The sequence below is a fragment of the Rhinolophus hipposideros genome, assembly GCF_964194185.1.
Source record: "Rhinolophus hipposideros genome assembly, chromosome: 16".
Lineage (NCBI taxonomy): Eukaryota > Metazoa > Chordata > Mammalia > Chiroptera > Rhinolophidae > Rhinolophus > Rhinolophus hipposideros.
The window spans coordinates 59,011,186-59,025,350 of NC_138062.1; the positions used below are offsets into that span (position 1 = coordinate 59,011,186).

At 49.3% G+C, this 14,165-nt stretch overlaps 1 protein-coding gene across 17 annotated transcripts in view; it reads right to left on the reverse strand.

Annotated features, from left to right (window-relative positions):
- The window catches only part of CELF5 (CUGBP Elav-like family member 5), a 45,252-nt gene that overhangs the window by 19,420 nt on the left and 11,667 nt on the right, over positions 1-14,165 (reverse strand). For all 17 annotated transcript variants that reach the window (XR_013995177.1, XR_013995178.1, XR_013995179.1 and 14 more), the window contains one exon: positions 7,404-7,486. Coding sequence is in view for 14 of the 17 variants with exons in the window: in XM_081077197.1 (XP_080933323.1) it covers positions 7,404-7,486 (83 nt within the window). In the remaining 3 variants the exon portion in view is untranslated. The remainder of the gene's footprint in view (positions 1-7,403; positions 7,487-14,165) is intronic.

Consider the following 14,165-nt stretch of genomic DNA (forward strand, 5'->3'; position numbering starts at 1 on the left):
GGCCCAGCACCTCACGTCCTGTGCCCCACGCCCAGGCGATCCACCAGCCAGAAGCTGGGCCCTACCCACTCTGCCCACCGGAGCCCAGAGGAGGCATGCCAGTGGGGAAGTAGGGTCTCCCTACACCCCACCCCTCCCTCCTGTCACCCCTGCCTGCCCATCTGGCTCTGCTTATCTCTTTCCGGCTCCCTCTCTTCACGGCTCTCTCTCTCCATCTGTCCCACTGAGGTCTCTGCTGAATGCCCTCCCTCTCTCCTCCACCTTCTCTGGCTCCCCATCATCACATCTCTTCCCTGCCCCCTCTCTTCTTCTTTTCATTTATTCAACATTCCCATCTCCCCCATGCTGAGTAATTCTGCAAACCCAGGGAGGACCCCACTGGTCTGGTGGAGCTGGAGACTGAGGCAGATACAGACACTCCAAGACTCATGAGGTCAGGAGTGGGGCACATGGCAGAATCAAGGACTAGGAGAGCCTAGAGCAAAAAGCAGTGAAGAGCTGCCCTGAAGGTGGAAAATCCGTGGTGGGTTTTAAAGTATGAATAGGAGTTAGAAGGAGAGACAATTTCCCATGTTGGAGCAATATGTACATCCACTGAGTCATTTAAACTCCAAACAACTTTATGAGATGGAAACATTCCCATTTTATGGATGGGTAAATCAGACAGGGAAAGGAGGAAGCCAGAAGCACAGAACCAATTTTCTGCCAGTTTCCTCAGAGTCCTCTGAGGACCCAGCCACTCCTCCAGCCAAGGATCCTGTGGGCTGCGGCTCCAGGAGTATCTGTGTCTTTGGGGTGGGCATACATGATGGCTGGGATTCAGTCCTTGTTCTGCCCCCTAGCTTTTGCTGGGTGACTTCAACCAAGCCATACACCATTGGGAAAACAGGGGCCCTTATGTTTGAACTCATAGTATTACAGATGGGGAAACAGGCCGCTGGGGGAAGGAACTGCAGGAGGAGTCTCTAGTGGTCCATTTGGAGCCCCAAAGAGTCTCCTGGATTTGCAAAGTTGTGCCTTTAAAAGATGTGGGGACCCCAGGGAAAGTCCCAACTGGATTTTTTTGGGTGTGGAGAGGAAGGAAGCAAGGTGGACGCCCATGTGGGCTCCCCAGGCCACCATTCCAACCTCTTCTTCTCCCACCTGGGCCCAGACCAAAGCCCCTCTCTTGGTCTAGATGCTGCCATGGCTCCCTATTACTCTTGGGGTAGTGTGTCAGCTCCTCATCCTAGTACTAGAGGCACCTCTGCTGCTTAGCCCCAGGCATTCTTCTCATGTCCCCAGTACACTGCTTTTTCACTCACTGGGCTGGAATGCACCTCATCCTCCACACCCCGTCCTCACCTTGAAGAGGCACCCTCAAATGCCACCTCCTAGGAAGCCTTCCTTTTGTTACCCATCTGCTTCAGTTGCTTTGAGCAGGCCTTGCTTTGATCATGGCGCACCCCCCCCCCACACACACACACACACTGTTCCTCTTTGAGGTGCGCTCCTGGGGGCAGGTGCTGGGTGGCTCTCTGCGTTCCCCCCAAGACAGGCCCAGCACAGGGTCCACAAAGACAACCGAAATCAAATGAGGCAAGACCTATGGTTTTCACAGAAAGTGAAACTCAGGCCTTGTCCCCATGGGCACAGAACGAGCTGGACCTGTGCCAGGCAGTGCCTAGCAGGGGAGATAACCCAAGAGCTTGTGCCAGGCTGTCTATACTGTCCCTCTGTCACGGGGAGCAAACAGGCTAAGACAACACGACTGGCCGCAAGTCCCACAGCTTGACTTGCCTGGGACCGGTCCCTTCATTCGTTCGGCATACATTTGACAAGTTCTTGTTGTGTGCTTAGCACCTGGCACATGTCACCTTACAGAATCCTCAAAACGCGCCTGCAGTTCCATTTCACAGACGAGAAAACTGAGGCCTAAGAAGGTCCTCTCATTAGACGTACGGCACCTTGGGGCCCCTCACTCATTCACAAGGTAAGCTTGATGCTGAGCCACATCTTGGGGCATAGGGATGGGCCCTACAAGGGGGCCACTTGGGAGACCCCTGTGAGCACAGGAGTTTTCAGGAAGGTCTGTGGGGGGGACCCACAGACAAACAGATAAACGCAACCCTTTCTTGGGTGTTCAGGTGACCAGCAGGGTGGCTGTCAGGTCTGGGGCATCCCTTGCCCCCAAGATCTTCACAAAGAACGAGATGGTGTTGCCTCAAATTGTCCAGCCCCCTGCCATCCAAGAGATGGAAGCTGGCCCTACGGCCCCCACGACCCCCTGGGATCCGTTCCCTCTCCAGAAACCCCGTCCGGGGCTTTGACAACCGACAGACTCTCCACTGGGGTCCAAGGCATCCGCCCAGCCTGGAGTCACGGTCCTGCATCCACTCCGGGCTCTATTCTGGGATTCTGTTATTCAATTTAGGATCCTATTCCAGAATGCTGAGATTTGATTAAACTGCATCCCCCACGGACACTGCTGGCACACTCGAGGAGGGAACTGGGAAGGGCGATCACTCTCACTTCAGAAAGCAGCATTAGGGGAGGGGGAACTCGGCTGTGCCATGGGGCAGGGGGAGCACAGGGCCAGCAAATTACTTGACGCTCTTCCCCCACTGGTTCATCAAGAGACGAAAGGACAGAAGTATCCACTCCCCACTGCCTCCTCACACACACACAGTGTGTTGTTTTTACACTGTGAGAGGAGAGAGGAGAGATGGTGGCTACCTTGGTCTCTAAAGTGACCCAGGTCTGATCCATAACGCCCTGGCTGTACGTGTGGGCATGTGAGGGCATGGGAGCTGACAGGGTGGGCTTCCCAGCACGGGGTAAACCTCGTGCAGCTGCTGCTCCATCTTCTGGCAGAGTCACCTTAGCGGGGGTGGGGGTGAGGGGCCCAGACGTCTGTGCTCCGATGCCCCCAACAGGCGAGGGGGCCTTCCGCTGCAGCAGCCCCTCACGCGATCTGTGAATGAGTCTCCCACTCTGGTTCTGAAAGGCTGGTCCCATGTCTGCAGGTGTCCTTGGCTGAGGGAGCCTTCCCAGGAAAGTCAGCCCCTCGCTAATGAGAAGCCAAAGGTACACACACTCAGGGATCGGAACTCCTGAGTGTGTGCCCAACAGGACATGGCACATGCCCACCAAAACCAAAACAGGAACTAGGATCTCTATTGGGACCAGCAAAAACTGGAAACAACCCAAATGTCCATCAATAGGAGGATGGACAAATAAATTGTGTGTTCGTGTCACGGAATACTACACAGGACTGAAAAAGCACCAACCACGGATGCATGCAGCATTGACTCTCGTCGGCTTCACACTGAATGAGAAACGTGCTGACGGGAAAGCCTACATGTAATATGATTCCATTCATATTGGGTTAAAAGGCAAACAGGCAAAAGCCATCTAATAGTTGAGGGATGTATTTATAAGTGCTGACACCATGGAGAAAACCAGGGCTGGGGTACCATAAAAGTCAAGAGAGTGGCTCCTCCAACAGGAAAAGAGATGGGGGTTCCCAGGGCGCCAACTGGGTAGCAGTCATGGGGGAGCTTGCTTTACAATTATGTATGTCATATGCACTTTTCTCTAAGCGTGTAGTGTTTTGAAACTTTAAGAAATATTTTTTACAAACCAGGCTCTACTCCCAGAGTACGCTACTTGACGATGGTCCCCAGGGGTCCCGGCTTCCTCCTTCTTATTTATCAAACATCAGCCCTCACCTTCAGGAGGGCAGAGGCCAGCTTGCAGGAAAGTAACCCAGACGAGCCAGAGGTTCAAGGCCTGTGGAGCGGGGTGGATATCCCTTACTCACGAACAAGTCCCTTCTCTTACTTGTACCTTCCCTTGTACAAGTCTCCCCTCTGTTGAAAAGGGCTGGCAGCAGCCCCCGCCCCCTAGTGGACACGGCAGTTAGATGAGGGGCCTCGGCAGTGCTGGGCAATGGTGATAATTCACACCCCAAGTCCCATGTGGAGGCTGAGGAAACTGGGGCCCAGAGAGGAGAGGATATTGCCTGAGTTTCTTCACCGCCCTGCCCCCAACTGTGAGCTGGTATCAAAGAGAGAACTCAAACCCTGCAATCTAGGTGTATGACGACACTGCATCATGTTCCTGGGCCTAGAACATTCTAGGCCTGCACTCTCCAACACATCCTAGATCTGTGCTGTATAAAAGCTAGCTGACCCTTGATGTACAACATTCTAGATTTGAGCTGTCCAACGTGGTAGTCACTAGCCACATGTAGCCATTTCAGCTTAAATTTACTTTTCTTATAGTAATTAAATAACACTAAAAATTCAGTTCTTGAGTCATGTTTGCCACAGTTCAAAGGCTCAATAGCCACATGGACCTAGAGGCCACCATAGTGGACAGCACAGACAGAACATTCCCACCATCATGGAAAGTTCTATTGGACAGTGATGGTCTAGCATGGGGACTGGTAAACTACAGCCCTATTCAGGCCCCCTGTCTGCTTTGTAAATAAAGTTTTATTGGCACACTCATTCATTTACATGTTGTTTGAGGCTTTTATGTGGCTATTACAGAGACTATGTGTCTGGCAGAGCCAAAAACATGTATTCTCTGATCTTTTATATAAAAAGTTTGCTGACCCTGGGCTTAGAATATTTTAGAAATATACTGTCCAACATGGTAGCCACCCGCTATATATAGCTACCGAGCCCTTGAAATGTGGCTTGTGTGACCGGGCAATGGGGTTTTAAATTTTGTTTAATTGTAATTAATATAAACATAAACCTAACTCTAAAAACTGATACCCAACTCTATTCTTGGAAAACCTTTAATTATGTTTAGAACCACTTGGGTATGTGAATCTCATTTCTCAACTGTCAATTTCATGAAATTGAGATGGGCTGAGAGTGTATAATATGCACACCAGGTTTTTACAAAGGATGAAGAAAGGAATGTGAGCTATCTCATTAATAATTTTTATACTAACTACTCTGACTGCCCGTTGAAATGATAAGATTTTAGAAATAATTGGGTTAAATTGAAATACAGTATTAAAATTCATTTCACCTGTTTCGCTTCCCTATTTTTTAAAAAATATTATTTGTTTACTGTTGTGGCTTTTCTTTCTTTTCTTTCTTTTAACTTTTATTTATTTTAAATGTTTTTCCAGGACCCATCAGCTCCAAGTCAAGTAGTTGTTTCAATCCAGTTGTGGAGGGCGCAGCTCACAGTGGCCCATGTGGGGATTGAACCAGCAACCCTGGTGTCACGAGCATTGCACTCTAACCAACTGAGCTAACCGGCTTCCCCTCGCATCTCTTTTTAAATGTTGCTTCTAGAAACTTTAAGTGCTGTGTGTGGCTTGCATTGTATTTCTAGTAGCGCTGCTCACCAGCTCTTTATTCTCCTCACCAGGGTTTATCCACCTGGGCACTATTGATCTGGGATGGATAATTTTTGTTGTGGGGCCCCGTCTTGTGCCCCCCATCCCTGGCCTCTACCCACTCCATGCCAATAGCATCTTGCGGTCTTGACAATGACAAACTTCCCCAGACATCACCCAGTGTCCCCTGGAAGCAGAATCACCCTGGGTTGAAAATTCCTCTGAACCTAATGTAAACTCTCCCATTAGATAACAGAGTCTCTTGTATGTTCTCAACAACATGCCGGACACCTGTCTGCCTCCGAGTCTTGGTACCCTCCATCCCCACACTGCCCCCATCTCCATCTGCTACAATCCTCTCCATCTCCTGACTCAGCTCAAATGCTTCCTCCTCCAAGGAGCCATCCTGTTTGCCCTCTACTAAGTCATCCATGCAGGGCACCTGGTTCTCCCTGGTGACACTGCCCCCAGTCACCCTTACATTGTGTCATTCATGGTGTGGTCACCCTTGTAGTGGGTTGAATGGTCGTCCCCCTAAAAATATGTCCAAGTCCTAACCTTCGCAACCTGTGAATAGGACCTTATTTGAAAAGGGAGTCTTTACAGATGGAATTAAGTGACAGATCTGGAGATGAAGTCATCCTGCATTTAGGATAAGCCCTAACTCTTATGACAGGTGTCCTTAGGAGAAAGGCAGAGGGACATTGGCGAGATGTTGCCATTGGGGAGAAGGCCATGCAAAGACGACGGAGGCAGGGATTATTGGAGTGATGTGTCTATAAAGCCGAGGAACTTCCAGGGGCCACCAGAGGCTGGGAGGGAGATACGGAATGGATTTGCCTGGAGGGAGTGTAGCCCTGCTGTCACCTTGGTTTCAGATTTCTGGCTTCCAGAACTGTGAGACAATATGTTTCTGTTGCTTTAAGCCCCCCACTTGGTGCTGCTTTGTTACAGCAGCCCCAGGACTCCAGAAGTTGATCGAAGGGGGCTTTTGAAAATGGAAATCAAACCAGGTCATTCCTCTGCTTGCCACGCTCCCATGCTCCAGTCACCCCTGGAATAAAATCCCAACTTCTTACATGGCCCTGCCCCTTTCCTCTTTTCCCCCTTCCACTCTCCCCCTCATTCCCACAGCTCCACTCTGCTGACATGCTTGCTGTTCCTCAAATGCATCGAGCTTGGTTCAGCCTCAGGGCCTTTGCACTGGCTGTGTCCTGTGCCAGGAATGTCCTTCCTGCAGATAGTGCACGGCTCCCTCCCTCGTCTCCATCAGGTCACCTCCTCAGAGAGGCCTTCCCTGATCCCCTGGCCTATCTAGGACACCTCAGCATGTTCCTCCAACACACAAGTCTCCCACTGTTGGCTGTACTGTGCCCATGTTCCCAGCATTGATGGCTACAGATGCCACTCAAGCAGCCCCTGAATACCTTTGAATACCTTTGACGCTGCAGGGTTTCTGGGGACTCCAGAGAGGAAAGGCAAGCCCCACCCCCAGAGTCAGGGACCTCACTGTGATTCCTTCAATTTCCATCAAGATGTGCTGCCTGCATCCTGACTGGGGGCAGGAACCTCTTGCCCACCCAAAGAGGACAAGACTGACAAGAGAGACTCAGCAGGGACAGAGCCTGGCCTGCCCTCCCCTGGGGGTGAAAACACTGCCCACGCAGCTCCTGCATCAAAGGACTCTAGCTCTATTTACCTCGCCGTTCCTCCAGCATACGAGGCACAGTGCTGCCTCGGGGCCTTTGCATATTCTGTTCCCTCTGCCTGCTAATGCTTCCTCATCTTCAGGTCGCAGGCCAAAAACACCCCCACCCTGGGCCAAGTCCCACCTGCAAAACCACACACAACCACTCTGGTGGGCATAGGGCCCAACATGCAGTAGGCATTCAATAAATGCTCACTCTGGTAATCATTTCTGCCCCTCTGCATCTTATACTTCTTTCTGAATCCAGAGGCATGTGGGCTTCATAGCTGATCTCAAAAGGGGCTTCGGCCATCCCCCAGGCTGACAGCAGCCCCTCCATTCCCGCATCCCCAGACAGCACCCAGGACTCACCCCAGGCAAGGTCTTCTGTTCGTGCAGGGCAGTCTGAGCTTTGATGGCAGAGTCCCTGGCACAGTAGGTGAGAAAGGCACAGCCTAGAAGGGAGAGAATTGTGGGTGTTAAGAGAAAAGGACACTGTACACCTGTATTAAATGTATTAATAGCAGCGTGATTCCAAGAAGTGGAAGCAACCCAAGTGTCCTCAATGGATGATGGATAAACACAGTGTGGTCCATCCATACAATGGAATATTATTCAATCTTAAAAAGGTAAGAAATTCTGACACCTGCTCCCACATGAATGAGCCTTGAGGACAATATGTTCAGCGAAATAAGCCAGACACAGAAGGACCAATACTGTGTGACTACACTCATAGGTGGTCCCCAGAGGAGTCAGATTTGCAGAGACAGAAAGTAGCTGGTGGTGCCAGGGGCTGGGGGAGGGGGAGGGGAGTTAGTGCTAAATGGGGACAGAGTGTCAGTTTGGGAAGATGAGAAAACTCTGGAGATGGATGGTGGGGATGGTTGTATGACAAGGTGAATGTGTTTAATGCCGCTGAACTGTACACTTAAAGATGGTTAAGATGGTAAATTTAATATTACGTGTATTTTACTACAATAAAAAAATTGGGCGGTAAAGGAGGAAAAATGGTTAAGATGGTAGATCTTGTTATATGTATTTTACTACAATTAAAATAATAAATAGGAGGACCCTGAAGCCACCTTTTGTGGGGTGGGGGGATGACAGTAGCAGTGTTCAGCTCCCCGCACCCCAGTCCCCAAAGAGTGAAACAGTAAAGGACAGAGAGGACACCATGCTGTTAATTAAGTCCATGGCTGATGCTAGACGAAGAAATACTGAAAACACTGGGCTGGGCGAGGTGGGGTTGGGGGAGTGGACAGAGCAGCAGCTGCCCAAGGGAGTCCAGTGGGGAGGGCACCAGCAGCTCCAAGGAGCCAGAAGAGGCCCCATCACTGTGATTCGGAGCAGTGGGCTCTGCCACTGACCTGCTTTGTAGCCTTGTATGGGGCACTGTCCTTATCTTTGCCTCAGTTTCCCCCATCAGCGAGGAGCATCCGAAAGTGCCATCCAATGAACCAACCAATGGGGGAGCGGAGCCAGATGGGGTGTGGTTCAGAAGCAAAGGGCTGGGCCAATCAGGAGAGCAGGGAGCAGGGCCAGCCCTGAGGGGTCCAGAGTGAGAGTGTGATTGGGTGACTCCCTGGGGCTGAAGGGGGGACAGAGGGGATGTGCGAGGTGTGAGAGTCATAGAGATAAGAGGTTGAGAGAGATAGAGACAGAGAAGTAAGGAGAGAGAAACGCCCAGAAAAGGACCAATGAGATCAAAGGTATTTTGAAAGATGTTTGCCGGAGGAGGGTTGAGGTCCCCTGGGATGGACACAGGGGTCTGGGCCTTGCCTCCCTAACCTCTGTGGGCCTCATTTTCACTGCCTATGAAATGAGACCATCGTTAGCTGCTCCAATGCTGTTGGACCCTGTGTCCTCCATCCCCAGCTTCCCCCACTCATGGTCTCTGTCTCTCTGCTTCCCCTCACCTTGGACCCCCTGTGCAGAGCTCTTGGAACAGCTCTGTGATGCCCACTTTCACCCCAGGCAGGAGGTAATTAAAGCTACGACCTGCTGGGCTGCACTCACCACAGGGCCTGCTTTTACCATCTGGGCTGGGTGTTGGGGAGGGGTCCCTGCCCCAGGCCTGAGAGGGCCCCTGGAACCCTGAGGAGGGGGTCACTGGGCAGAGCTGTGGACGGTTTCTAGCATTTTAAAAACCATTTGTAAAACGTAAAATGGTGTACCCATTGTGGAGAATAGTTTGGCAGCTCCACAAAAAAGTTAAATATAGAATTACCATTCGATCTACCAATTCCACTCCTGCTTATGTACCCAAAAGAACTGAAAACAGTGACTCAAACAGAAATTTGCACACCCATGTTCACAGCAGCATTATTCACAACAGCCAAAAGGTGGAAACAACCCAAATATCCATCAACAGATGATAGATAAACAAAATGTGGTCCACCCATACAATGGAAGACTATTCAGTCCTAAAGGGAAGGAAGTTCTGACACCTGCTACAACATGGACGAAGCTTGAGGACAGTATGCTCAATGAAACAAGTCAGACACAAAAGGATAAGTACTGTATGATTCCCCTTATAGAAAGTCCCCAGAGAGGTAAAATCCATAGAGACAGGAAGTAGATGGTGGTGCCAGGGGCTGGGGAGAAGGAGGAAAAGTTAGTGTTTAATGGGGATAGAGTTTCAGTTTGAAAAGATAAGAAACTTCTGGAGATGATGGTGGGGATGGTCGCTTAACAATGTGCTTAATGCCACTGAGCTATCCACTTAAATACTGTCAACTTTGTATGTATATTTTACCACAATAAACTAATTTTAATTGGGATATATTACAAACCCCCCCCCAAAAAAAAGCACAGAACATGTAAGTGTACAATGTCATGTGACCATTTCACAGATCCAGAAATAGAACATGGCAGCCACCAGAATCCCCAGTGTTCCTCCCACCCTACAATAATCTCTTTCATCTCCAAGAGGTGACTGCTATCCTGCTCTTGTGATAACCAGGTCATTGCTTTCATCGTGGTTTCCCACCCCGCATGCATCATTAATCAATGTCGCTGAGTGCTTCTCAGTGTTGAATTATATAAATGGAATCATAGCATATGTCCACTTTTGTGTCTGGCTTCTTCCACTCAACAATAGGTGGTCATGTGTATCAGGGATTAATTCCTTTTTGTATCTGTGTAATATCCCATAAATATAGTACAAATGGTTATCCATTCTTCTCTGGATGGGCATTTAAGCTGTTCACTCTTTGGGGTAATCATGAATAAAGCTTCTGTGGAACATTCTTGCATATATATTTTGATGCACAAAAGCATATCCAAGAATGCGACTGCTGGTTATAAGTTTGGTATATGTTTAGCTTTAACTGAGTCTTTCAAACAGTTTTCCAAAGTGGGTGGTACCAATGTATATTCCCAGCAATGTGGTCTGAGAATCCTATTAATGCTTCATTCTCACCAACTTGGTTTTTTTCAGGCTTTTAAATGTTAGTCATTATGGTGGGTGTGTCACTGTATTTCAGTGAGATTGTAACGTACACTCCCAGAGTTATTAATGAAGCTGGGCGCCTTGTTGCTTTGTAGTTCTTTTACATATTGTGTGAACTTAGCTGTTTTTGGTTATGGGTGATGCAAACATCTCCCGATCCATGACCCGTCTTTCTATTATTTTTCTGTGTGTGTATTTCTACTTTCTGAATTTAATCCCCTAAGGTCTTCAGGGAAATGAGAGATGCTAAGACAACTGGCACTAAGACCTGAGAGAAATTAGGCATGGCTGGGAAGAAATTGGGCTGCAGTGAGATGTAAAATAGGGGCAGAACCCTTCCTTCTTGGGTCCTTTCTTGCCTGTGGAGCCTTGCCTGCAGAACAGGGAGTGTGCTGGCCCTGGGAGGGTAGGAACGGACCCCTGAGCAACCTTCTGAGGCCATCAGCCTCTGAGTCTGGAAGTTACGCTGCAGAGGAAGAAACAACAGAAGTGTGAGCCGCTGTCCCTGGTCCTGAAACGTTTCCCTGTTCTCTTTGCCCAATCTCTTCTGGGCTTCTTAGTTTTTCTTTTCAAATTGGTGAAAGTGTGTGATGTTTACCCGATTCTGGATAAATGGAGCCTTGGTTTTTAGTTCCTGACAGGGTTGAATTGTTTTCTCCTCCCTCCAATTCATATATATGTTGCTGTCTTAATCCCCCCCAGGACCTCAGATGTTGTCCTTATTCGGAAATAGTCATTGTAGATGTAATTAGTTAAGATGACATCATACTGGATAAGGGTGAGCCCTAATGCAATAGAACTGGTGTGCTCATAAAAGGGGGAAAATCTGGACACGGAGACACACACACAGGGAGAATGCCATGTGAACACAAAGGCAGAACCCCAGGTGATGGATTGACAAGGCAAGGAGCAGTAAAGATTGCCAGCAGCACCAGAAGCTGGGAGAGGGGACTGCATCAGATTCTCCCTCAGAAGGAACCAACTCAATTGACACCTTGATCTAAGACTTCCAGCCTCCAGAACTGGACCCTCTGAAAGAAACCTCAGCCCACTCAATGCCCACATCAGGCAAGCCTCTCACCCTGATTCCAAACTTGGCCACCCCTACCCCACATACCAGCCCTGTCGACCACAAGGGAACTGAAGCCCAGTGTCCAGCAGCCCCTCCCCCAGCTGGCTGAGCACTGCGGATGAACTGAGGGGTGGGGCAGGTAGAGGGCAGTCCCACCTGCAAAAACCGGCAGGCAGAACACTCAGCACTTGACAATCCTATGGTTCCCTTCACATCCACTTCCATTTTTAAAGTCTGGACCAGGGCTGGTCGGGGGAGGGGGGATCAGTGCCCAAAGATCTCTTGAGACCCAAGGGTAGAGCAGGGAACAATGCAGGGAATCCTTGGGGAGCAAGAGATTTCCTCCATGTAGGGAAGTTCCCCAATGACTATACCTGCCTTATCACAGCTCTCTTGGTAGGGAGAGAGCTCCCCATCCCTAAAGGTAAGCAAGCAGTGGCTCCGCAGAGAGGAAACTTGTCTGCTAAGGAGTCTTGAGGGTCCCACCTAATGCCAAGATCCTCTGCTCTCTGCTCCCAGATCTGAGCTTTGGGGATTTCGTGATTCAAAATTGTAATAATGACAATAATAGTAGATGTCCATTGAGCCCAAGGCATCTTATGGGGGCACGCCACACATATCAACCCTTTGAATTCTCAGACTAGCCCGAGATAATGGCACTATTGTTTCTATTATTAGCCCCATTTTACAGATGGGAAAACGGAGACACCAGCCGTGGAGTCATCTGCCTGATGTCATTGAGTGACAGGGGCCAAAAGCGTCTCGGTTTCAGAAAATTCCAGAGCACTAAGGACTACTTTAGTTGCTGAAGCTTGTTACACTGATCGGAATGGCCTAAAAAAGTTTTTAAGGATTGGGGGTGGGTGATGAGGGTAAGGGGGATCAAATATATGGTGATGGAAGGAGAACTGACTCTGGGTGGTGAACACACAATGGGATTTATAGATGATATAATACAGAATTGTACACCTGAAATCTATGTAAATTTACTAACAATTGTCACCCCAATAAATCTAATTAATTAAAAAAAAAGTTTTTAAAATGAAAAAAACTGGTTTTCCTTCTTACTATTTATAGTCCTTATTTTCGTGCAGAAGTCTGGGTGTTTTGTCACTTCCCAGGGAGCTTGGTAGGTCCAGGATGGACCTGATGGATGCTGGCCATGTCCCTGGCTGTACCCTGACCCTGTCCACAATTTGGCCTTTCACTGATCACCTTTGAACATACAATTTCCTTGGTCTACACACCCTCACCCTCATCTGTGTCTGGCTTATTTCTCCTCAACCTTCAGGTCCCAACTGAGTTGCCCCCTCCTCTGGGAAGCCTCCTCATCCTCAACCGATATTGGGTGAGACACCTCAGGGGCTTTTCCTGTGCCTGTGTGTCCCCCAGGAGTGACAGCTCTGGTCACTCATGCTATAACTGCCGAGTCGTGTGTTATTTGTGCTCACAGGACTGTAAACCCCCTGAGGGTGGAGACATGGTATGTCCCAGTCACCCACGTGTCCCACCCAGCACTGGGCCTAGCACACAGTGTGTACTCAGTAAGAATTTGGCCACTGCTCATGGTCTCCATCCTGGTCCAGCCCCATCATCTCTCACCTGCACCAGGGCTGTTCCCTCTGCCCTGGTCTCCCAGCTTCCATCCTAGCCCCCCAGTTTGTCCTTTCAACAGCAGTCACCAGAAAGTGCCTATGAGCACCGAGTCAGATTATGTCCCCACTCTGCACACAGCCCTCCAGGGCTCCCAAATCCCTCTTGGTAAAAGCCCAAATCCTCCCTGTGACCCACAGGGCCCTGCATGACCTGCCCCCATCACCTCCCTGCCTTCACCTCTTCCCTCTCTCCCGCTGTCATACTCTTCTGCAGCAACACAGGCTTCCTCACTACTCTTCCACCACGCCAGACATGGTCTTGCCCCAGGACCTTTGCACATGTTCCGAAATGTGCTTCTGCTAGACCTCCAGATGGTCCACTCTCTCACTTCCTTCAGGTATTGGCTCAAATGTCCTCTTTAGTGAAATCTTATTTGAGCACATGTTTAAATTACAGCCCTCAACTATCCCCCACCCTGTTCTATTTTTGTCCAGTGTCCTTATCACCATCTCACATGCCATATATTCTATTTGTTTATTTCTGTCTCCCCCAATGAAATGTACCTTCCAGGAGGACAGGGTTTTTTTTTTTTTATGTGTTTTGTTCAGTGCTGAATCTCCGTATCTAAATAGTGCCAGACACACAGTAGGTGCTCAATAAATGCTTGTTGATTGACTTTATTTTGTTTCCAAACTGATCTAATATCAAGACCATGTCCTTGAGGGCAAGGACCACATTTGATTCATCTTTATCCCTCCTCTTCCCCTCCCATGCCTACCGTAGGGTCAGTCAACATTTTCTGAGCACCACTATGCACCAGCTGCGCTGGGGAAACAGATGCAGGAAACACACACTTGTTTCTCTTCTCTCTGATCCCCAACATCTCCTCTCCCCAGCCAGGACCCCAACCACGACCAGTCATGTGAACCGCCCCATCTCAAATCCTTTTGATCCCAAATATCTGCATGCCAGTATTCCATATTCTAGGTCTTCAACTTCAGCTCTTTAATCTAGT